We start from the raw sequence: 24613 nt of genomic DNA, 5'->3' as shown, positions 1-24613 counted from the left end.
GGGCTATCAGGGCCCAGAAAATCAAATCCTGAGAGCTCACTGACATTCGTGACAAGCAATTCAGTTCAATGAAATCGCTGTTATCAGTGGATTCATTGATGGAAGCCAAATCAATTCATGACTTGCTTTTGTGTAAAGTTCAACTTTGACTTGATGAGTTTTGACATTTGATGTCATGTTGCTGACCAATTGCAAACTGTCTTGGCAATGCTGATGCTTGAGGGAAATGTTCATTTTGTCAATGTTTTTTTAATTATTTATTTAGTCTTAGTCCTGTGTCAAATGTCCTTGCTAGTTTTCACCCAGTCAACCCTATCCTGTTTTTATCAAGTCATGTTTTAGTTTAATAAAAGTCTGGGCATTTAGTGTTAACTTAGTCAAAGAAAACTATTTAAGTCTTAAGTCCTCCTGACTGTGACTTATTAGTGATGACCCACCCGGCCTGTTATCGGAGCCAATCCACACCGCCCAACATGGAAAGAATAATCAATCATCCGAACCCAAAACAACCTACAAACCACAAACTTTATGCATTATAATAGCACAATTGTCATGACTGAGGACTGAGACAAGGACAGAGACGAACTGAGTGCTGCGTTGATGGACATATTTCATCATAGTTTTCATTAACGTAATGAGTACTAGAGGGAACCGAGACTCGTGCAGCATTCATGATGGAGGAAGCTATTGAGCTGTGTTGGACAACATTTTCTTCATGGCCTTTCCTCCCCTATTTCAGGGCCACTTGGTTCCAGAAGAATAAGACTTATTTATTTTTCCCATAGACAAAGTTAGGTGATATTTTCAGGTCTTTGAACCATCAGTACAAAAGACGAACAACTGTGGTTCTTTAATATATTGTCAAAGTTACTAGAAGCAGTGACTCTTTCCACTTTGCTGCTCAGTTGAGCTTTCCTCTTTGTATCTAGGTTGACTCCCACAAAACAAGCCACAACAAACAGCAGCCACTGCATAATCTACAGGTTAACACAGAGTCACCAAGCTTCCAGCTGACGGCTGGGCGAGAAAGCGTGAGACACTAACTGGGCACTAAAACGTCTCCAAGTGAGGACCAGCTGGAATGACTTCTCTTCAAGAACATGTCCTCACTCTGAAGGTCTTAAACTTAAATTGAAAGCAGTACAGAAATACACACACATACACAGGGGACAACTGAGTGTGTAAATTGATAGCACATCATTTATCCGGTGTGGGGCTCTGTACAGTGTTGCTAAATGATGGCTTATAATTACTTCACCTTTAACACCTCCCATGTCCCTAGAGCTGAGAGGCCTGAGCTCCCAGCAGACTCACAACCTCTTAGCCTTCTTGCCTCAGTGCCCGCTCTCTCTCTAATCCCCCTTCAATGAATCCACCTGGTTCTCTCCTGTCCCTGCCTACACTCGAGCTATTTCTTGTCTTCTCCCTATACCTCCCATCTTCTCTGAGTGTCGCTCTATCTCTGTGATGTTAAACGATAAAGGCAGGCAGAGTGTTCTCATCTGAATGCCAACTTGCCCCACACCCAACCCTCCTCTCCCTTTCTTTTTCTCACTTTCGTAATTGGTTTGCTGCTCAGGGCTTTGTGGGTAAGGGATGTTGGAGGCAGGAGGAGGATGTTACAGAAGCTGACAGCAAAGCAGTACCACGTAGACAGACAAGAGAAAACAACAAACAGGAAACAATCACACTGCCTGCGTGATGCTGGCCTGGTGGACTGTCTGTTACTGGGAACAGCACTGAGTTTACAAAACGCATGAGCTTGTGTTTGTGTGAACGTGTTGCTTCAGGTATCAGTCAGTGTGTTTCCATCCATCTTTTCTTTTACTGAGGTGGAAATGTTGGTGTGGATAAAAGCAGAAACAGACTTAGTGAATAAATTAAGTTCCTCCCACAAACACGCACGGCCAAATATTTACGCCCCAGAAGTCGGCGCAGCTGCCATCTAACCCTTTCCCACTGTTTGTCTCTCCACAGGGCCCAGTCTACGGGTCTTGTCAACCGGCAACACAGGGGGTTCCTCAGATAATAATTCCACTTCCAAAATCACTGTCCTAAAAACATTATCTTTGTCGATGTCCTCTCTAGCCTTCTGTAGTTCCGGTTGGCATAAATAACATCAATCTGTGGAAGCTTTCACCTTTGATCTTAACTGACTTTGTGGTGCATTTGGGGCCCATTATGTGTCTTTTATGGTGAACCAGTGAGAATATGTTATTTTCTTTCTTGGTTTGTGAGCATGTGTACAACAGACTGTTTCATTGACTTGGACAGAAAGAAAGGAAATGTCAGATGATCCAGGCTTATACACATGTTCAATAACAAGGCTTTGTATTATTATCTTAGTTAACACCCATCAAGACACATGGAAGCTCTGTGTGTGCATCTAGACACACACAAAACCTCAACGATGTGGATTAAGAGGTGAAATTAATAAGATTAAAGCTTTCCCTCTCATTCCTTCATGAAACAAGGTGGTTGTGGCACTTTGTACCTGCTATGTACTATTTAACATTTCAAATGGTTGCAAACAGCTTGCACTTAGCCAACACTGAGACATTTGGTGTCTTGGCATTGCAGTCTAACTGAAACCAAAATGTTTCAAAAGGACATTTTGTGCACAGAACATGTTACCATCTATCTTAATAAATATACATTAGCACAAAGTAAACCTAAGTCAAGGTATCTGTGACATAATCTTCATGTTGAGAGAACAACAGGACAGCAGGGCTATTAATGTCAGAATAAAAAAGAGGGAAAGCCAAGCAACAGAAACCAATTATAGATAAATAAAATGGTATCTAAATAGTTTTTGGATTGTTGCTGTACAGGCGTTTTAAGCCAAATGAGTAGAAGTGAAGTGAGCTGACGTAAACTGAAGTGAAGTGTAGAGAAGGCAAACAGTGATGTCTCACTAATCTCTTCTCATCCGCCAGCAGAGATGCTTCAGAATAACCCAGAGAGAAGCACAGGGCTCAGAGACAGGGAGAGAGAGACAGACAGACAGACAGACAGAGACAGAAACAAAGAGAGATAAACAGACAGACAGACAGACAGACAGACAGAAACAGAGACCCTCCAAGTCTTGCGATATGAATCATAGTGTATTGAAGTTGAAAAGCAGAATGAAAATGCCAAATCTTAATTTAATTTCCTTAATATCACCAACAAGTGTTTTCCACTAAACTGGGACAGGAACATTTTTCGTTGATAAAGAAATAATGAAATATATAGTGACATAAATGCATCAGTGTGATGAATAATGGCAAAGTGACATTTGAAACAAAACATATATTTCTACCCACCTCATCCTCCTAGACATTATAAATGACTCGATGCAGTCTTGGGTACTACTGGACAGATTATGGGAGGATGAGATGAGACACATAGTGAATTCTTCCATACAGAACAGTGATATGAATCGGCCATTTTTTTATGTCATGCTCATCTGTAAGTTTTAAAGGGAATAGCAAATTGCAATTCCTTTTCTCAAGGGAACATTAATTGCGATACAGGTCGGCCACGTTATTATAAGGAGACTGGATTAATAAAGGCAGTATTCTGATGTCTTAAAAGGAAGAAAAAAGCTTAGCGAAAGTTCAATCAGGAAGACCATCTTCAGACTTTATCTCTTTACATTCTCCCTTTTCCCGCTGATCCTCATCAACAGTCATCTCTGTGAACCTTCTATCCTGCTGTCAGCTGTCCTTTCACTGTCAGATTGATAATTTTCAAAAGTTATCACCAAAACGGTAATTAGGTAAAAGGGAAATAATCTGTTGAGAGGTCTTGTGGAACTTCTCTTTGTGTGAGAAGTTGTTTCCCACAGCAATACTAGTGCCTGTCAGTGGATTTGCTTTTTAAAGTCCTTCCACTTTGGTTTCCACTGTAGATTTTTACCAGGAAATTATTTACGTGCTAGAAAAATATATTATTTATATGCTCTATTTTATTTATGTTATGTTATTGATAATATTGAGGTTTTATCTTCCAAATATTTGATCAATTTGTACTGGCAAAATTGTTTTTGAGACGTCAATGCTAAATAAGCCTTTGAATTGAATTGAATAAAGCAAACAACTATATTTTTTCCTGCAGCTTTATTGACACTTTATTGCTGCTGATATAATATTTGAATCTCTTACAGCCAATAATGACAGATTAGAAATCTAATCAAAAAGGTTTTTAAATTAAGATGACCTCACATTTGTTTAAGTTTTACCTAGCTACCTAGCTCAAAGACTAGTAAATATCCAGTTAATGTCCAACGTGTTAGAAATACAAGCGTTTTGTTTTCAAATAAAGTCCTCTTTCTGCCAAGGTCACGTTGTTTCATTTGGCTGCGTGTTCACTCCCCATTTAGTAATTCCAGAGTTGTTCTGTAATTAAAATGACTTTTTGTGTTTTCCTTTAATATCTTCTTAGATGTAGTGTCAAATGTAACCCACGAAGATGCACAGTGCTGACAAGTGAACATAAATTACAACTGTAATTCATGCATGTATGAGAGTCGATATGGAGGTTTTAACGTGAAAACTAAACAGTCAAACAGAGGAGCTTGTTGTTAGGAGTGATACAGAGCCTGGGGGCAGGTGCAGCCTGAGAAGACATGTTCTGGTGAAACTAAGCCCTGTCGACCATAAAACAAAAAGTATTCTTTCCGTTTGATCATTTTTGTGGAAGAAGATAATGCAAGAGCTCACAGATGTTTCATGTGTTAATTCAACCAATATCTGGGATATGTATGAATTCATGGAGGGAATCTGTGCAAGTTGACTTCAACTAGAATATAACTTTTTTTTAAGGCATACTTAAAGCCTAAGAGCAGCCGCATATCCTGAAGGCTATACAGGACTGTCTCAGAAAATTAGAATATTGTGATAAAGTTCTTTATTTTCTGTAATGCAATTAAAAAAACAAAAATGTCATGCATTCTGGATTCATTACAAATCAACTGAAATATTGCAAGCCTTTTATTATTTTAATATTGCTGATTATGGCTTACAGCTTAAGAAAACTCAAAAATCCTATCTCAAAAAATTAGAATAGTTCCTCAGACCAAGTAAAAAAAAAGATTTATAACAGCAAAACAAAATCAAACATTTGAAAATGTCCATTAATGCACTCAGTACTTGGTTGGGAATCCTTTTGCACGGATTACTGCATCAATGCGGCGTGGCATGGAGGCAATCAGCCTGTGGCATTGCTGAGGTGTTATGGATGCCCAGGATGCTTCAATAGCGGCCTTTAGCTCATTAACATTGTTGGGTCTGGTGTCTTTCAGCTTCTTCTTCACAATACCCCACATATTCTCTATGGGGTTCAGGTCAGGGGAATTGGCAGGCCAATCGAGGACAGTAATGCCATGGTCAGTACACCAGTTACAGGTGGTTTTGGCACTGTGGGCAGGTGCCAGATCATGCTGGAAAATGAATTCCTCATCTCCATAGAGCTTTTCAGCAGACGGAAGCATGTAGTGCTCTAAAATCTCTTGGTACACAGCTGCATTTACTCTGGGCTTGATGAAACACAGTGGACCAACACCAGCAGCTGACATGGCTCCCCAAACCATCGCTGACTGTGGGAACTTCACACTGGATTTCAAGCAACTTGGATTTTGCTCCTCTCCAGCCTTTCTCCAGACTCTGGCGCCTTGACTTCCAAATGAAATACAAAACTTGCTTTCGTCTGAAAAGAGGACTTTGGACCACTCTGCAACTGTCCAGTGCTTCTTTTCCATAGCCCAAGTCAGACGCTTCTTCCGTTGTCTTGAGTTCAGAAGTGGCTTGACCATTGGAATACGGCTATTGTAGCCCATTTCCCGGACACGTCTGTGAACAGTGGCTTTTGATACCTGGACTCCAGCTTCAGTCCACTGTCTTTGAAGCTCCCCCAAATTCTGGAAGCGACTCTTCTTCACAATGCTGTTAAGGCTGCGCTCATCTCTCTTGGTTGTGCAGCGTTTCCTGCCAAATTTCCCCCTTCCAACAGACTTTTTGTGGATGTGCTTTGAAACTGCACTCTGTGAACAGCTTGCTCTTTGAGAAATTTCTTTTTGTGTCTTACCCTCCTGATGGAGGGTGTCAATGATGGTCCTCTGGACAGCAGTCAGATCAGCAGTCTTCCCCATACTTGTGATTTAGTTTACTGAACCAAGCTGAGTGTTTTTCAAGGCTCAGGAAACCCTTGCAGGTGTTTCGAGTTAATTAGACGATTAGTATACTTTTTCATGATATTCTAATATTTAGAGATAGGATATTTGAGTTTTCTTAAGCTGTATGCCATAATCAGCAATATTAAAATAATAAAAGGCTTGCAATATTTCAGTTGATTTGTAATGAATCCAGAATGTATGACATTTTTGTTTTTTTAATTGCATTACAGAAAATAAAGAACTTTATCACAATATTCTAATTTTCTGAGACAGTCCTGTATACAAGTAGTCCTTCCTGACAATGAAAGCAGTATGCTGTATGAAAACATGCTGATGAAGCTTTAAAGTTGGCACTGCTTTGTTAGGTTCATTTTCTCTCTTTTCTTTTCTAGTTAGCACTGTTGAAAGAAATATCTTGACTTATAAAACCCTTTGTACAAACTTTCTTTGATGAATGCTTGGTAAATAATTCCACATTGAATAAAGAAAGGCAAAGAGCTTCCTCTTCACAGTAGTTACTATCGCTCAATCTTTAGCTTCACCTTCCACGTTTACATTCAGAGAATTCAGCTGGACCTTTAGCGGAGGGACTCTCAGGGGGGCCAAACAGCGCCGCAGGGCCTTCGCTGTGTTGCTCAAGGACACCTCGACAGCAAACCTCGCTGTTCTTAAAATCCACCCTGACAGCTACCAGATATCGGATGGCCTTGCATTTCTCATTCAATCCACTCTCTTTTCTTTCCCCTCTCTGCGTCGTTTCTCTCCTCCTTCACCCTCCTTGTCCCTCTCTCTCTCTCCCCCCAGGCCAGGCCAGTAATGAGAGGAAGTGCAGTGAATGTCTGATGACAGAGTTTTCATTTTTAAGCACAGCACGGGTAATGATTCTATAGTCATGAGAAGACAATTTGAAATATTGATCTGTATATTCAGCTGATTTCATTCACTCATAGAGCATAGAAAAGAGAACTGCCTTGCATTATGACTTGTCTGTGAACAACACTCCAATATAGTTGGATAATCAAAATCAAAAGCAGGATTCTGGCGATTCTACCAGTACTTTGCCTACTAGCACGCGTCCAAAGAGAAGTCGATACCAAAATTCAGAAAACATGACAGTACTCATTTTTCTACAGTACCACATGTACCGTACTGTCAGGGCCCAAGACTAACGTGGACCTGGGGGCAATAGAAAATGTTTTGGGCGAAAGGGATTGATAACGTTATTATGATGTGTTCAATGTAGTCTTGTATAATATAATAATAGTTTTTGGCGAGGAACTTGAATAACTACAGTTTTTTCAGGAGATGTTTTCACTGCAATATAAAATAGATATTAGAGAGGAATTCATGGCCTTTTTAACTTCCTAACAAAAACAGTATGCGAAAAGTAATAAAAAAGGATTGTATGTTGAAGTACATGGAATTATTGTTTTGTCCATTCTTTTATCAAATCTGTGTAACAAATGGTATCAACCTACAAATTGCTGCAACAACGTATGAGAAATAATAGAGCATGGTGATGGCCATTATATACTTCCATCCTAATATTCTAAGCCCTTATACACTTTCGCAATTTATTTTATTAATAAATGTATAAATACATTTTGATTTATAATGACGAGAACAACTTGACACTGTGCTGAGCTGCATCTCAAATTGAAAATCTGAAAAGTGGGGATGACTTCAAGTAGCACAAAAGTAAAAGTATCTTACTCTATAATGTGTTGGGATCAAATTTTATGAAATGTGATGTACTTCTACATCAATTTGTTGGTTGATTTCCAATTGACTTTGAATTTAAGTATCTTCTATAAAAGAGATATGCACAGTCATATATAAAATGATGTGATAAGTTGACAGTTCTGAGTCATTTCAACACTGTGTACAACTACCAGGATCGCCAACAGATGCGGCAGAAGCTTTTTCCTTTTTGTTTTTCAGAACAGTTTATACATGAGTGAGAGCAATCAAAGACATGTCCACTTCTTCCACAAATTGTTCACAAGTGTTCTACTAGAACAAAACTGTAGTTCTGTAGACTGAAAAAGAGCACTGCTATAACACAAACCAATAGATGTTCCTACATTTATTTATGCAAATATGTTAGTGTCTGGAGGCCTGTTCTGTACATTTCTGTCAGTTTTATTAATTCAAGGATCCTGCGAGGAACAGATCTGTCCACCATAAAGCACTCCTGTTTGCTTGCAGTCAACTCCCGCGGCTGCCATTTCACTGTCAGTCTAAAAAGGAGTGTGATGCCATTGAAAATCTCAAACCACAGAGCAGCTGTTTATTTATAATGGAGCATCTACAGCAGTTGCATGTAACATGGGCTGTGTGCAGTGGATTAAATCCTGTCATAACTCACAAATCAAACCAGGAGGGTTCATTTTATATAATATTAAGGATGTTAAAATACTCATTATGATGTTTCATGTGATTATAGCTTCTTTCAAATCATTCTGAAGGCATGAGCATTTGTATGTAGAGAAAATAGGCAGTCAAAAAAGAGACTGTCTTTTGTGATACTGCCACTTGGGGGCAGCCATAGGCAGACATCTGGGTTTAAGAGCAAAGCTCCAGGCTAACTATCCATTGCTAGCATCAAACTAAAAAAAGTAACAAAAGTAACTTCAGTGTTAATTAAATGCATAGCGATTCATTCTGAAGAGTGATCAGACATTTCATCAAATATTAACTGTATTAAATTATACTGTGACAAACAAGACCCACCCTAAAAGAGACTTAAAATGCTGTTTGGTGGAGGTGTATTTTATTGACCATGGGTGGCGACATTAATCTGGCAGCTGACTGGCTGCTCTCTCCATCCAGCTCTTTGGTCAACTTGAAGCTGCAAGTGACCAATATGGAATTTAAATATGCATTGATATTGATCCCCAGAGGATCATTACTAATTGTAAAGGTTTCAATGACCCTTTGACCTTTGACACCAACATCAGACCAACGTTTTCTCTTTGACACAAGACAAATCAAAATATGATTTGAGTGGTCATTATATACTGAGCACATTCCTGCTCCCCAGAGGAGGAATCATTCCCATTCTGAACCTTCTGGGCTGGTGACCCTTCATAGCAAAGCAACTCTCAAACAGGATCTTTGGTTACATGATGTTTGTGAGCTATGAGCAATTCAAGCAGAGTTTAGCTGTGCTGACAATAGGAGGTTGATCTGTTGTCAAGAAGGTATCAGAATGACCTCAGTGTGAAACGCTTCACCTCTCTTAAGCCCTAAATAAAGGGCGTCATCACAATCTTTTTGGCCAAGAGGGGAAATGCACCAAGCTTGTCTCAATTCTTAATTAGTAGCCAACAGCTGATTGGAATTACCCTCCAATCAACTCAGGGGAACTGTGACACTTAGCTAAAATGGATTGGGAAATGACAACAAGTACCACAGAAGGAGGGAGTGACACGGTCTTAAAGAGGTAAAATTCACCAAAAGAAGAAATATTTGAAATGTTAGAAAATAAACATAATCTTGAGTGTTGTCTTCTTGTCTCCTCTGCTGACAAATCATCTTGTGACCCCTCAGATTTATTTTAGCTCTAGCGTCACCCTCAGGACAAACTTTATATTTTAAGCCCACTACTGGTAAGGCTCTAAGAATCTCAAAGTTGCCAATGTGCTGTTATGTACAGTTTAGCTGGTATTTTACTTTTGCACTAATGCTACTGAGAGGCCTCCAAATAAGCTACATGGTTAAAAAACAAACAGAGAAATACTTTGCATACGTAATAATGTCCGGGGATGATATTAACTGAGTACAATTACAAAAGTCAAGGTAGCTCCTTTAACTATGTAGACTGTTCAGTGGTGTACATGCATACAGGCTGGTCCCACATCCCATATTTCATGGAACAAAACAGTGTAATTTGTTTTGAAGCAGGCGTTATTCCCAGAGGTTTCCCCTGTAGATCCAAGCCAAGAAATTCTCTGTCACTTCGAGTGTTTGCCGTCTTTTATTTACACAAGTTAATAGCCTGAGGCCTATATCAAAAGGACAACACCCCTGTGGGATTTCTATAAGGCTCTGGTATGTGCCAGAAAGAACACAAAATGACTCCATATTCCCTCTCTCTGAACTCTGCTCATGCTCTGATGAGCCAGTCACGAGGAAATATGTTAACTCTTTATTCTAATTGTAATGAGCCAGTTCCTTTTCCCATAGGCTTTCACTGCTGAGAACATTAACCAATGAGCACTCTGTCTGGGGAGATACTGCATGTTTGTGTGTGTGTGTGTGTGTGTGTGTGTGTGTGTGTGTGTGTGTGTGTGTGTGTATGCGCGCTGAATAAAGGCGCTACAATGCCTTAGTGTAACAAAGCCATATTTAAATCTACATTAGAGAAGGAAAGAAGCTAAGAGTGTAATTATGTATATGTCTGATGGTCCCATTTAAATGGTAATGAACAATAAGCATGCAGTCTTCCTGAAGGGAACGTGTAAAGGATAAATACCTTCATTCATCTGCTGTGACTCACGTAGAGGAGCACTTTTTTGTCCTCTCTGCGTTTTTTCTTTCTTGATTTTCAGAATTTCAGAAGCAGAATTGCTAAAGCAGTAACACTAAATATGTATAACATACACAGTCTACTCTATTTACATTATTATTATTATTATTATTATTATTATTATTGTTATTATTATTATTATTAGTACAGTCATATGAGCATTTGTGCAGCTAAATAAAGGTCCATGTTGCATTAATTTGAAATAATATCTCATCTTCCTTTAATTTAATTTTAATCTTATTTTAAATTTAATTTAATCAGTCTGACCGGTGATTATGTTCATCATTTCTCTCTCCCTCACTTTACTTATATCATCTCTATAATAATGACTTATTTTATTCTGTTAACTGAGCAAATAACTGTTGATATACTGTATATAGTGGATTACCAACCCTAACTCATAAAAATGACATTTATATAGTACTAATTTGAAACACTAAATATGGAAACACCCCCGAGATAATGTTTTTTTATCAACAGAATAAGATGACATTTGTAATAAATTTGTCTTCAAAGTCAGATCATAGAGCAAGTGTTAGCCACAAAGATAAACTATGAATGTAGTATATTACAGTTTCACTACGACACCTCTGTCATCAGTGTCTCAATGTTAAAAATTATTTAATCACTGTACTTACATCATTCACTAGCAGCGGAAAGAGACACATTCTGTTACCAAGCAAAATGATGAGCAGACTATTGTAGATGTCTAAATGTCAATAATTTAGTCATTATTATTACTGACATCTAGAAACATTGTTTATCTATGGTATGGCGCAAAATGAAGGCTGAGATGGATGTGGTCTGAGCAAGGAAGTAGGGGGGTAGGAAGTGAAGAAGGGGCCATTGGCCCTCGCCTTTATGCCCCTGGCCCGATCGCGGCTGGTCTCTAGTTCTTATCTCATATTGAATGATGATAAACAAGTGTGGAAATCTAAAATTGAAATTAAATAAAAGAGAGGAAAATGACTACGTAAACAAATAGAAAAACTAAAATAAATTCCTAAATCTCTGCAAACCTGTGACGTGTTGGACACAGAAGTCAGAAAGTAATGCCAGAAATACAGCCTGAGCCAGTGTTAGTCAGTGTTTGTTTGTGAATAAGTAAAGCAGGCCCTGAGGGGGCTCTTTGGTTTTTAATAAAACACCAGAGCAGATGGTAGTATGATCTGGGACACACATTGAGAGACAGTCAGAAATAACAAAGTGAAGAATGCTTCCAACTCTACTTTCTCTTTTCTGTTTCACCACTATCTCCTTCTATACTTTGAACAAGTTCTGGGTAGTAATTAGGGAAGTTATGATACCAGAAATTTAGTAGGTGATACCAATACCAGTAAAATTCTATGATTCTCGATAGCAATTCAATACCGCGGTAAAAAACAATAACTCCCATGTACTTCAATATACTCTTTTTATTACCATTTAATTCCCTCTCTAATATCTGTGTTACAGTATATTGCACTTTCAAACAACTGTAGTTATTTAAGTTTCTGTGACAAAAACTTAATTGTACAAGACTTCATTGAACACATCATGATAATGTTATTTTTTACCTTTGCCCAATATTAACTTTTACTAAATAAAGTTTAAAAGCATCATAGTGCCTCTATAAAACCTCAGCTCACTAGCTCTCTTCCTCAATAGGTTTGTTGTTCACAATGAAGCAATATCGGGAAAAAATAGTTACTGTAGAAAATGAGTTCCGTCAAGTTTTCAGAATTTTGCCAACGACTTGGTACCAAAGTGCCAGTTCTCGTGACATCCCTAGACGTTGGTAAAAGAACCCTGGTCTGTAAGGATAGGAAGGACAGTTCCATGAGTTTAGCTTCTGAATGTTTTTCATGATGGACTCCTCAGTGTATTCCAATGTTTCTTCGAGTGGTGTTTCACAGCTTACCATCGGCTATATCCTGCGCTAGTGTGTTTTGCCTCAGGCCAGCTGCTCACACAGGTGCTATAGGAAAGAAAATGGTACAAACATTTCAACCTATCACGGCCTGTCAATGAGAATCAAAACCACTCCATCTCTGAAAGAAAATGTAACCTGAGCGCAAGCGCTGTTACCATGATGTAAAAAAGACGATTTCCCATTAAGCCATAAGAAGAGCTGCAGGTAAACTCTGAAGTCACGTCCTGAAACCCTGAACAACACCAAATATCTATTTGCGAACTCCCGTTGTCTTCTCCCTGCACTTCCCTTTCTCCTCTCATGTCCCTTCTCTTTCTACCACTTTAATTCGATTATCTGCTGTCCACTTAACTCTATTCAGTTTTGTGGGTGCTTTAGTAGCATGGCACTATGATTCAACTCAATGCTGAAAGAGAGTTATCAAAATTAATAACATTCCCTCTGAAAAGTAACCCAACAATCAGAACAGGAGGACGTCTCTTTTACCTGTGTCTCTGTCTTTCTGTCTCCTCCACTTTCTTTATAGATGCAAACAAAAATGCATCCTAATGGAAGTCAAACGACACCATTGATGTCAAAATATTGTGGCTAAAACATCATCTATCACCTGCTTAGAAACACTGGTTCCATTTACATCATTGTGGAAACCTAATCGAGCTCACTGCAGTGTCACAGTAATTACATCCAGGCTGACAGCAGAAACACATGCTGCAGTACAGCTCATGTTGAGGTATAGCACCTATTCAAATGTATATAATCAGGAAGAAAGCTTTGCTATGCCTGAAATGAGAGTCACTCTAGGATGAATTATTGTCACTAGGAGTGGATTATACAGATAAATAACAGTGAATCATCAGCTGGTGAAGGAGACCCCAAAGCCCCATGTTCACTGTGGGGCAGTTTGTTTGGTAATCTGATTTAAGGAATAGTTTAACAGTTTGGGAAATATGCACATTTTCTTTCACTCTTAGAGGGAGATGTTCAGATTGATATCAATCTCATGTCTGTGTATTAAGTATGGAGCTGGATTCATTTGTATATATGTAAATGCAAATCGACAAAATTGTCTAAAAGCCGGTCAAAATACCACTGCTATCTTATAATCTTCACGTTGAGTTTATCCATCTGTGTTTACTGTGGCACTGAGGGCTGTACGCTCTGTGTAGCATTACGTTTGTTTGTTTATCTGACTAAATCCAAAGTGACAGAAACGAGAAAAGCTGGCGGTGGTGCAAGAGGGGTCAGAGCCGGCACTCGGCAGCCGCCTCTGTCAGACGGAGCCCCAGTCAGTGGTCAAAGAGACTGGTGGACCTGTGTAATGGCAGCAACAGGAAGTTTGCAGTTCCCGGGGATTAGACCATCTGTGCTGTCTCTAAACTCGAGCTAACTGCTAACTGAAGCGCTGCCGTCTCCCAGGGCTGCTGACTGCTCTATGCCCGGCAAAACAGCCTCCTGGCGGCTGTGATGACGAAGCAGTTAATTTACAAGCCAAGTCTATGCAGCTGTACTTCTCCTCCGTCTGTACTGAGGGCAGACTGGAACTACAGTGACTCACTATCACCTCTAGAGTAACAAGTGGTATTACAAGACTGGACGGGCCGGGACTCGTCAGTTAGCATGCTAATTTCAGTAGATATCTCTGCAACACAACACATAGAAGTCTTTGACACAACGTCAACACTGTTACCGCTTCACATTCTGTTGATAGTTATTTTTTTATGTTTGAAGTTTAAATTCTGACATATCTTACACATTTTACCATTAACAATGACCATTTTCACATAATTTCTCACAATCTCTGTGGGACCTTAAACTGCTAACATGGGATTTGAGTTTGGCTGTGATCAGCCTTAGTAATCATTCCATTGAGACGGAAATAAATATTTCCTTTTCCAGAAAGAATCAAAATGGTCACTAAAAGTCCTAATGGGTGGCAGAGCAATGAGCACACTGATTACATCTAAAAAAGGAGGCTAAAACTCTCAGAGCCTTTTCAATGGTCCGGCCAGAAGAGTCAGAGAGGAGATATTCAGCTGTTGCTTGTGTTTTGAATGTTCCATAATATGCAGTGACACCCTTTAGTTTGAAAAAGTGGAGCCACGAAGTTTAACAATGCAGCCAAAAAGAGGAGGAGTTACAGACACATTTCTATCCAGCCTGTAGGCTGCTGTTGATCCAGCAATAGGGGTCCAGAAATGGGAACACACGCTGGATGTGCATATCAACACGGACATCCAATGTGAAAACAGCACTTTCATTGATTTAGGACATTTCACATGTGATGAAAACTCACGATACAGGCATGTGTGGTATTTACACATGTAATATAAAACATGTGAGAGCCTCATGCAATGCTATTGTGTCAATAAAGCTTCAAAGAGACAGAAAGGAGAGAGAGAGAGACAGACGCTGGCAGACAGACAAATAGACATCTCTCAGTCCTCTCTGGACATTACAAGACTATTGAATCTAAAAGCCGATTACTGTGTGATCAAGATGACAATATTCCTTCTGAAGAGAAAACAGAGACGTAATTTCCTTCTCAAACAGAGGAACTGAGTGTATGAAGAAGAGGATTTATGGAGACTTAATGGAATCATCAGTTTTTTGCTTGGCTCCGTCTTCTTTAAAAATAATCCATTTTGAGTGTCTGAGAATCCATATCAACACACTTCATCTGTGTGTGTGTGTGTGTGTGTGTGTGTGTGTGTGTGTGTGTGTGTGTGTGTGTGTGTGTGTGTGTGTGTGACTGGAAGTGCACAATCGCCCTACAGGCAGTAATGTGGGTTGGCTGTAAGGCTTTCTCTAAATGAGCAGATGGATGTAATCAACAGATGGTTGATATGGTGTTTCTGTGTGTGCCCTTAAGACACGGGGTCTGCGTGTGTGTTTGATTGTGTGTGTGCGCGTGTGTGTGTGTGCGTATGTCTGTGTGTGTGCCCTTAAGACACAGGGTCTGTGTGTATGTGTGCATATGTGTGAGTTTGTGCGTGTGTGTGTGTATCCTGTCCAACTCAACTTGTCAGAGCGTACAGCAGACACATGCTGTGGAAATATATGTCTTGTAGTGAGTACAAGACGTATTTTTCTCCTATAATTTACTTTTACTTTAGCCAGTGTTCAATTTAATGCCCGTCTCTAATAGGGTAGGATAAAAAAACATTGATGAGTCATGGAACTTGCTTTATAATGGCTCTCAATAGTAAATGCAGCATATTGTACATTTGCACAGCACAAGGTCAGCACCAGGAGAGCTGTGTGTTGGCTTTTTTCACTCACAAATAATTATGCATAAACATAAAACGTGTGCTATTCTTTGTGATAGTGGGGGATTGTGCGGCTGTTGGCCCGCTAAACATGCACAGACATGACAAAAAGAAAGCATGTGATTCTCAAAGCAGCCCAAACTGTGCTGCCAAGCAAATAGTGTCTCTTGTGCTATTTGCACATACTTAAATTAAGTTATCTGCAGACATTTGGCGCAAATAAGTTCCCTTTCTATGAAAATGAGTGTCATTTTAAAAGCAGTCCAATTCACAACGATCAGTGCCAGCCACACACAACAGTGAAATTGCTGTCCTGGAATTTTGACGAATGCCTCTGCACCTCCTCACTCTGAACATTTCACTTTTATTTTTATTTCTGCTAATGTTCTACCTATAAACACAACATTTATATTTTATCACATGGAGAATTGAAATCAAACAGAAAAAAGGGCCAAATTGCACATAGCTGCAACAATGGTTATTGGTGTGTTTATTCTGTAATATCATTAGCACAATATCTTTTGATAAGGGGCAGATAGCAGCTGCATGTGATGCAAAACTCATAGAGGTTATGAGCAGCTGCAATCCATTCTTTTTGGATTCATTCTTTTTGGATTCATTCTTTTTGGATTCATTTTATATGTATATTTTATATAGATATTATTTTCCGCATCTGTGATGATCAAGATTCAAAGATTTATTTATATGCAGTGAAAAGCCGAGATGGAATACTCCAGACAACTGCTAAAAGGTTGGTGTGCAGTCATTTAAATTATAATACATTTGGCATAGCAATGGCCTGAACTTCAAGCATCAGCACGCTCACCCCAAAGCAGTGTGGACAAATTCATCAACCCATGGCTTCTGGTTCCGAAAGGACACACAGTCATTGTAGGGATAATATAGTGTTATTACTTCTATAATCTCACTTGTGTTGTCAGAGCTGGACCTGATCTCTCCCTTCACCAAAGTTCCAAGGCCGCTTGCCCTCAGTGGTTACTTACCACAGCCCCACCAGCATTTCCACTCAAGCTCCCCTTGCAAGATTTATATGACTCCTGGTAGATCTCAGGCATCATCAGCAGCCTCCCTTATACAACGCTACAGTCCTCGGCCATTCACCATGGCCCACTCAAGCGATTCGGCAGTCGACATTTCCACAAACAGAGCCCGACTTTAGAGACTGGACCTGCATCTGGTCTTAACGTTCAGGCTAGACATCCCCTACGAGCATATCCCCTTCCTGAGGTGCTTTCCTTCAATGTTTACAGTCTGTAATTGCTCTGCTCGATATTCTGTGAATTCCCACATCAGAACAGTGACATCACAATATGTTTCCCAGGTGAGTTTGGGCTTGGTCATATGACTGGACCCTTACATTTCTGTTATTCCCTCCCTGCCCTTGGTGTTTCCCACCTCTCATCATCACCTGGGATGTTATTACATGGTACATTGTGCAGTGAGGCCCACTGGGCATCAACTGAAAATTCCCCCTCCATTATTCGTTTGGAAATCTGCTTAAAACTAAGAGCGTTGAAATCAAGAAAGATATCTCACTGTCTAACTTGAAATATGTGTGGAACAACTCATCAGTGTAAAGGTTAATTACTGATTGATCCCGGTGTAGAGGAAGATTTGAATAATTAATGAAAATACCTTCTATGCAAGCCGTGTCTAAGATTATGTGCTGTGCATCAAAAAACTAGATACTGCAGATGCCGTGCACCTATTCCCACTTGTGTGAGTCACTGCAGTTTGCGTGAGTCATTGTAGTTTGTGTGAGTCGCTGTAGTTTGTGTGAGTCGCTGTAGTTTGTGTGAGTCACTGCAGTTTGTGTGAGTCACTGCAGTTTGTGTGAGTCAATACAGTTTGTGTGAGTCACTGCAGTTTGTGTGAGTCTCTGCAGTTTGTGTGAGTCAATACAGTTTGTGTGAGTCACTGCTGTTTGTGTGAGTCACTGCAGTTTGTGTGAGTCAATACAGTTTGTGTGAGTCACTGCAGTTTGTGTGAGTCACTGCAGTTTGTGTGAGTCAATACAGTTTGTGTGAGTCACTGCAGTTTGTGTGAGTCACTGCAGTTTGTGTGAGACAGATTTTGAAGGAGAGAGAGAGATGTGAGAAGAATTTAATAATGTGAAACACCACCAGCTTAATCATGTACAGCTCCTTCAATAAATATCAACAAAGACAGCTCACACCAACACAGAAATCAGGCACCCTTCTGTCTTTCCAGTTCTTAACTATTTTGTAATCTTCTTCCCATCACTCCTAGCTACTTCGTCCTTCCATTCAGTCCAACTAACTATGTATGGATTTATGAATATTACAAAGATATTGGCCTTTTCATCCACGTAACAGTCACACCTTTAAGCGTCATTCAAGAGCAATGTCACACACTGTGAGCCTGATTAAAGATGTCTTCATAAAGACAGAGAAAATAGATTGAGAGATACTCAGGCTTCTTACCTTTCATGCCAAACTTGGAGCGTCGTCCATATTTGTTGATGAAAAGGAAGAGAACAACCAGCATCACACAAGCAAACCCTGCCAAGCCCACTGCTATGGATACCTATAGGGGGAGGGGAAGGGAAAATAGTGTTAGGACAATCATAGCAGATACACAGGAATAAACAAAGGACCTCAGTAGGCCTCCCAGAAGAAACCTAATGTTTCCTCTGGTGCCACCATCAGGCCTAAATGTTCCCATTGGACAGAAATGTACAAATCTAACAATTTAGTCTCCAGAGGATGAACCGCTTTTTACTTATAAACCCTCAGGTCAAATTGTCAATTTGAATATGAGATATTTTATTATCTTTTGAGATGAGATACTGAAACTGTACAGTGTTCTGTATGAGCAGAACATTTGGCGAGCACATTTGGGAGGCAGTAGCTCAGTCCGTAGTGACTTGTTCTATAGAGGTATAGACATGTCCAAAAATATGTGCCTGAACCCTAAAAGACCCGGTAATTTACTATCTGAATCAGAACAGACTGTGAAAGCTATGAAATGGTGCCTGTCAGGAGACAGACCTTATCAGCACCTACTTCACAGCTTGTGCACCTCTTAACAAGTTAACGTTCATTTACAAGTTTTCAAAACAAAACTTTGTGCCAAGAAAGTTGGTAAAACTACATCCAGGTTTCCTGTTATTCCTTTCTTGCTGATTGAGACAAACAGCACGGCTAATCCACTCATTATGTCATCTTAAAAGTCGACTTGCTGTCACTTGCTGTTAAAATCAGTTTAAAATCAGTTGTACAATTGTATTGCATCTATCATAATGTGTTGTGGCTGTGGCTCAGGAGGAAGAGCTGGTCGTCCATTAATCGGAAGGATTTTGGTTCAATCCCCGGTTCTTCCATGTCCGCAAATTGCTCCCGAGGCACAGGCACAGCCATCTGTGAGTGGGTGTGTGTGTGTGGGTGGGTGGGTAAAACTGTAAATAAAGTATATTTCTGTTGAAGCTGGGAATTTGTGTGGTCAGAGAAAGGATCCTAATTGGCTTTCCATGGGCATTGTATCTGTGTTGCCGCCATGTCATTTTAACAGATAAAGTGCCAGCACCATGTAATGAGGCGTTAAAAGGCCGTGGTCATTTCTAGCATTTATGTGAGACCGGGCTGTGCATACAGGTCATAACATATCATATGTTTCTGAACACAGATGCAAACGCAGAAATATGTAAAGGAAAGATGCACCGACAGACACACACATGCACAAACTCACTATAATCCTTCAAAGCCTCAACAGTTATCTTTTCACAGTCATTTACAGGAAAAAGATGAACTCAATTACACTTCTAACCAACTCTTAGGCTCACCAGCCACAGGGGATTTCAGCAGATAGAAGCAAACGGCTATGTGAATAAAGGAGAAGGATTAAAAGACACCGTTTGCTCTCAACACGCTAACTTCTTGAACAATGTTTTCAAGATATTTAGTTTCACATTTCTTCCTTTGCACATCACTTGCACATGGTAACATGATGGTCATTATAAGTTTACATACAGAAGGACAGTTGCTGCTGTCAACTCAATTATAAACTCATCAAAACTAGGTCTGCAATAATAATCAGGAAATATTTGATCTGACTTGTATTTTTCCTAATTGTAATTTGAGTGCAATTTTGAAATGCTGTAACAAGCTGTAAGGAAGTTTTGCTTTAATTGTAACAAAATAAATGAGTCATATTAGAAACAAAATATTTTTGCAGACATACTATGGAAACAAATCATTGCCTCCACTGTAAATGATATTAATGAAATGTACGTCGAGTGGCTGTTTAGAAAAGACACTAAGAATTCCAAGATAATGGAAAAGAATGTCTTGGGACTTGAGATGAGGGGACTGTTGACTGGGACCTTATACCGGTAAAAAAACGAGGCACTACAATGTGATATTGTCTAAACTGTGAGCTAAACTGGTCATTGCTCTTATACAGTGAATAAAAGCCATTTGAAAACAACCCTGGCAGGACCTCAAAAAGCACCAACTCCAAAATGATATCTGATTATTTCCATGCAAACTAGATCAGTCTGTGATAATGCTTGGCTCAATAACTTGGAGGTAATTTACTGAAATTATTAGCAATTTATATCACACTATTGGGTAGAAAAATAGCTTTTAGATATTTTTGCGATTAGGAGTTTTTCAATACAGGCTTTGTTTCTCTACCTGCGGGATCGGGGCCGGTGGAAAAAAGCCAAAACCTCAGACAAACATGTTGAATATATCACTCACCCCAAAAGTGTCTTCCTCAGGTTTGTGAGTCTCTGCAGTCGGGGTTGCTGTTGGAAAAACACAAGGAGATACAGACTGGGTTCACTGACCTGCTGCTTGTTCAGGGAAGCTGTGCAGAGACTATCTGAAGTCATCACACATAAAACAATAACTACAGAGCTCATCAAATTAATAGTGAACAAAGAGCTGCAGACACAAGGGTCATGCAATGATGTTGTTATAGGCCAGTTAATAGACAGAGGCCGGTCACAATATAAGCCCAGTCCAGTTCAGCTGTCCTGCAGTAAATCCTAAAGATCATAAAATAATGTTTTTGCTGCGAGATTTCTGGGAAATTCTAGACCTGTAAAAACAAAACATAACCATTAAGAGTTGTTCAACTGTAAAATATATTTACTCAGACATATCTTGATAAGATACGTACATATACATATTTAAAAAAAAAAAGTATTCTCATCAAATGGCTACTGAGTGTACACATGATGATGATGAATAATTACCCCCCCCCCCCCCCCCATATGCATGAAGATGCTGTGGAGCCACATCCTACAACATAATGCCATCATATACAACACGAGTACAATGTATGAGCTCTAAAATGACCACTTAGCATCTCTGACACACAAAACTTTATATTCAAAGATTGACTAATCCATACACACTGCATATTACTGAAGCCTGAACAGAGTCTGATATACAACCGGACTCTGTCAGCCTGTAGTCATGTTCTGTGATAATATAATTATATTATAGTAAAAGCTATTCAATGTGCACACAAGCTAATCATACAATATGTAAGTCAGTGTAAACGTTTAGACCTTTTACATATGCGGAGGATGTCAGGATGAAGAGCTCCTTGGTAAAAAGCACTTACCATAATCATAATCTGTGTAGGGATCTATGGGAGAAGAAAGAGAAGTGGAGAAGATATAAAAGATGCTGTAAAACAGTATAGTACACACATGTACAAAAGATAACGAGAGAGGAAAAATGTCAGATTAGAAACAGAGCGTTGGTGCAAGGTGTTAAAACAAGAAATAACGCTGTTAACAAGATCATCACCTCCTCTAAGGAAGCTCTTCCGCATTCTCCACATCTCATTTACACTTCAACTAAATATAAGCTTTATTTCACCACATCACACAGTGCTGCTGCTAAGAGGCTGACATCACATGCAGTCACACTGTGTCCCCCTGAAGAAAGCCTCAGGATTGACCGGACCAACCCTATTCACCGAATGACAGAATGTTCTTCTACAATAACATTGCATGGCAGCTATGGTTAAGATCTTTGGAGCTAATCAGAGCGTTTCCATGACCAAAGTGTACACATTTTCAATTGCATTCGTGTCGGAATGAAGATGTGATGTGACATGTTCAGTTAACTCAGGCTCAGACTACAAGAGATTTTAAATCCTAACCGATTTTGGAATTGGGTTGCATCACGCACATTAGGAGAAACTTCATAGATGTTCTTCTCTCTAATCTCTAACATGCACTACTCTCACTACAAGATTTGAAAATAATGGTGCATCACACACCACAGGATATTATTAAGATTATTGTGCCAGAGGAACACGGCACCGCCTAACATGATCTCACGTGATCTCCTGGGAAAGCAGATGTGAACATGATGAGACGACATGGTGCAACAACTTGCTGAAATAATGCTTTGCAGAAAGATAAAGCAGAAGTCTAAACGACTCTGGATGCTAACATGGTTGGGGAGACGCGGTCAACGCGGGTTGTCTGTCAACAGTAGTATGCTAAGCTAACATTAGCCCCAAGGGCTAGAATGTTTACCGTTGCTTGGCAAAAACGTCAGCTTCTACGCCACCTCTCTCTCGTTATCTATTGTGGTCCAGCTCATAAAGTACTGACGTAATCATCCAGATTTGAATTCCTAAATCTCAAACATGTTTGAAATTATCAGGGCGGTCCCGATTTTTCCCGAGGTTTCAGACTGAATCTGATGAGCCTTCACATCACTAGTTAATCAGCTAACATCTGTACACACCAAGACCAGATTCCTCCTCCGGCTGTTGAGAGGAGGGAATTGGGGATACAACTGCCCAATACTCCTGTAGTCTGAGCCCGACTTTAGAGCTTTGTGGATGTTTTGAGCGGAGTTGAACCCAAACGCAGCGTCTACTTGTTTCATGTTATAGCTCCACCGTCAGGTCAAGACTTGATGACAGTCCAGAGGATGAATCCTAATGATTTTTTCGAACTTCCTGACCTTTCCTCTAGCATAAACATTTTTAAACATTAGCTCCATTTCAAATGGTATTTCTTGTCCCGGTAGTTATTAGAACTAATCAACATGTCAGTATATTGCTGGTTCAATGCCAACGTTACTGGGATATTAAAATGGTTTGGGGTTTTATATTTTAAAATCCAGATTGACAAATCAGAAATGTCATGACTATATCAAACATGTTTAGCCTTGGTAATGGAATGCATCTCCAAAGGTTTTCTGAATTAGTCCAGCGCCATATTTCTCTCTGTTTATATGCCATTCTTAGAGCTTACAATTGTGGCCCACAAGGGCAGTATAGTGTCATAACACAAAGTAAAATGGTCCAGCATATGTCAAGTATATGAGGTTCATGTTTTTCCATGCAGAAATGTCCCCATCTTTGTCTGTACTTACTGTATTTAGAGTTCTACAGATATATAATAATAATTGACCGCTCACAATAGGCAGTACTACCAGCAGATGCCTTGACAGTACCTGGAACTTGCATTTAGTATCACCTCCTGACAAATGCAGTTTCAGGACCACTTCCCCTACATAAGCTGAGAGCGGTCTAAAGGCTACACATTACATGATATGTGGGCTATGTTTGTTCCCAAATCATGTGACACAGCTACACAAAGGTAGACTCCGATCAATCACTTGTGTGGTTGCTTGGACAGCTGGCGGCCTTAAATTGGGTCAAAATGAGGTGGGGCAGAGATATGCGAACACATTTTTCTTCTCTTTGACATGTGAGTGAAATGTCATGGTTCTAACAGAGTAAAATATGGAAGTCTGAGGGGATGGTGGAGGTTGGTACAGAGTATGGATATCTAAAGAATAAGAAGGAAAGCAGTCGGTACAACAGCTTCCAGAATGGAACACAACTGTTTCATACTTTATATTGTGAGTTTAGGTTTTACAGCCAACCACACACAGGTCAAACACAAACCTGTCTGTTAAGAGCAGTAATCAAAATAATGATTGTCTCTTGATAGTTTAATTTGAAAGAAATTAGTGCAGATAAATCTCTTTTGTTTTGAGAGTACATACTATAACAGTAGTAGGTAGTACAATAAACTGACCCAACTTACCCTCAAAGGGCTTGTCCAGGAAGTGCCCGTACACAGTACTGATAGCCTCACCCAAGTCGTTACTGGCCACCAAAGTGTAGTTTCCGTTGTTGTGGTGCGTTGGGTTTTTAAAGGTTAGGCAGCCCTCAATGTAATCCTGATAAATATCCATATCAGGACGCACATACTCAGTGTGGGATATTTCCTGGGAGGGGAGTGACAGAACAAATGAACAGTGACATCATGTCATGAACTCCTGAGCAAAGACCTATACCTCATGTCATTTACCAACACACCCTGCTTCAGAACCGCTGAGAGTAATCAGACTTCCATATTTAAATATCATCTCAGAACAGTGGTTCTGTCATACCTTACAATCCACCCAACATGTAACCTGCCGTGAAATGTAACTTGTAGTGTATTTACTCCATTACCGTTCTTGAGTTCAGCTCTGAGATACTTGTACTCTACTTAAGTAATTATTTATAATACTTTATACCAGTGGCGGGCCGTGCATTTCACACCTAGGCCTTCATGTGATGTCCTACACAGTCCTACCTGAATTATTCCACCTCTTAATACCATCATTACGCCATAGCTCTAGAAACTATACATTTAGACAGAAACGCTGTATAACCGGGCGTTGCATCACCTTAACATAGTCAAGTACAACAGAGTTAACAGGCGCCCGCACTGT

General features: G+C 39.7%; 1 protein-coding gene across 4 annotated transcripts in view; it reads right to left on the bottom strand.

Annotated features, from left to right (window-relative positions):
* The window catches only part of LOC115009608 (NT-3 growth factor receptor-like), a 162135-nt gene that overhangs the window by 48117 nt on the left and 89405 nt on the right, over positions 1–24613 (bottom strand). For 2 of the 4 annotated variants that reach the window (XM_029433728.1, XM_029433731.1), the window contains exons 9-12: positions 23929–24121; positions 21480–21503; positions 20606–20652; positions 18329–18431 (exon numbers count right to left, since the gene is read on the bottom strand). In XM_029433728.1, the coding sequence (XP_029289588.1) occupies positions 18329–18431; positions 20606–20652; positions 21480–21503; positions 23929–24121 (367 nt within the window). The remainder of the gene's footprint in view (positions 1–18328; positions 18432–20605; positions 20653–21479; positions 21504–23928; positions 24122–24613) is intronic. The other 2 variants (XM_029433729.1, XM_029433732.1) reach the window with 1 other exon arrangement.

The sequence above is a fragment of the Cottoperca gobio genome, chromosome 6 (genome assembly GCF_900634415.1).
Source record: "Cottoperca gobio chromosome 6, fCotGob3.1, whole genome shotgun sequence".
NCBI lineage: Eukaryota > Metazoa > Chordata > Actinopteri > Perciformes > Bovichtidae > Cottoperca > Cottoperca gobio.
This window is presented reverse-complemented; position numbering and strand designations above follow the sequence as displayed.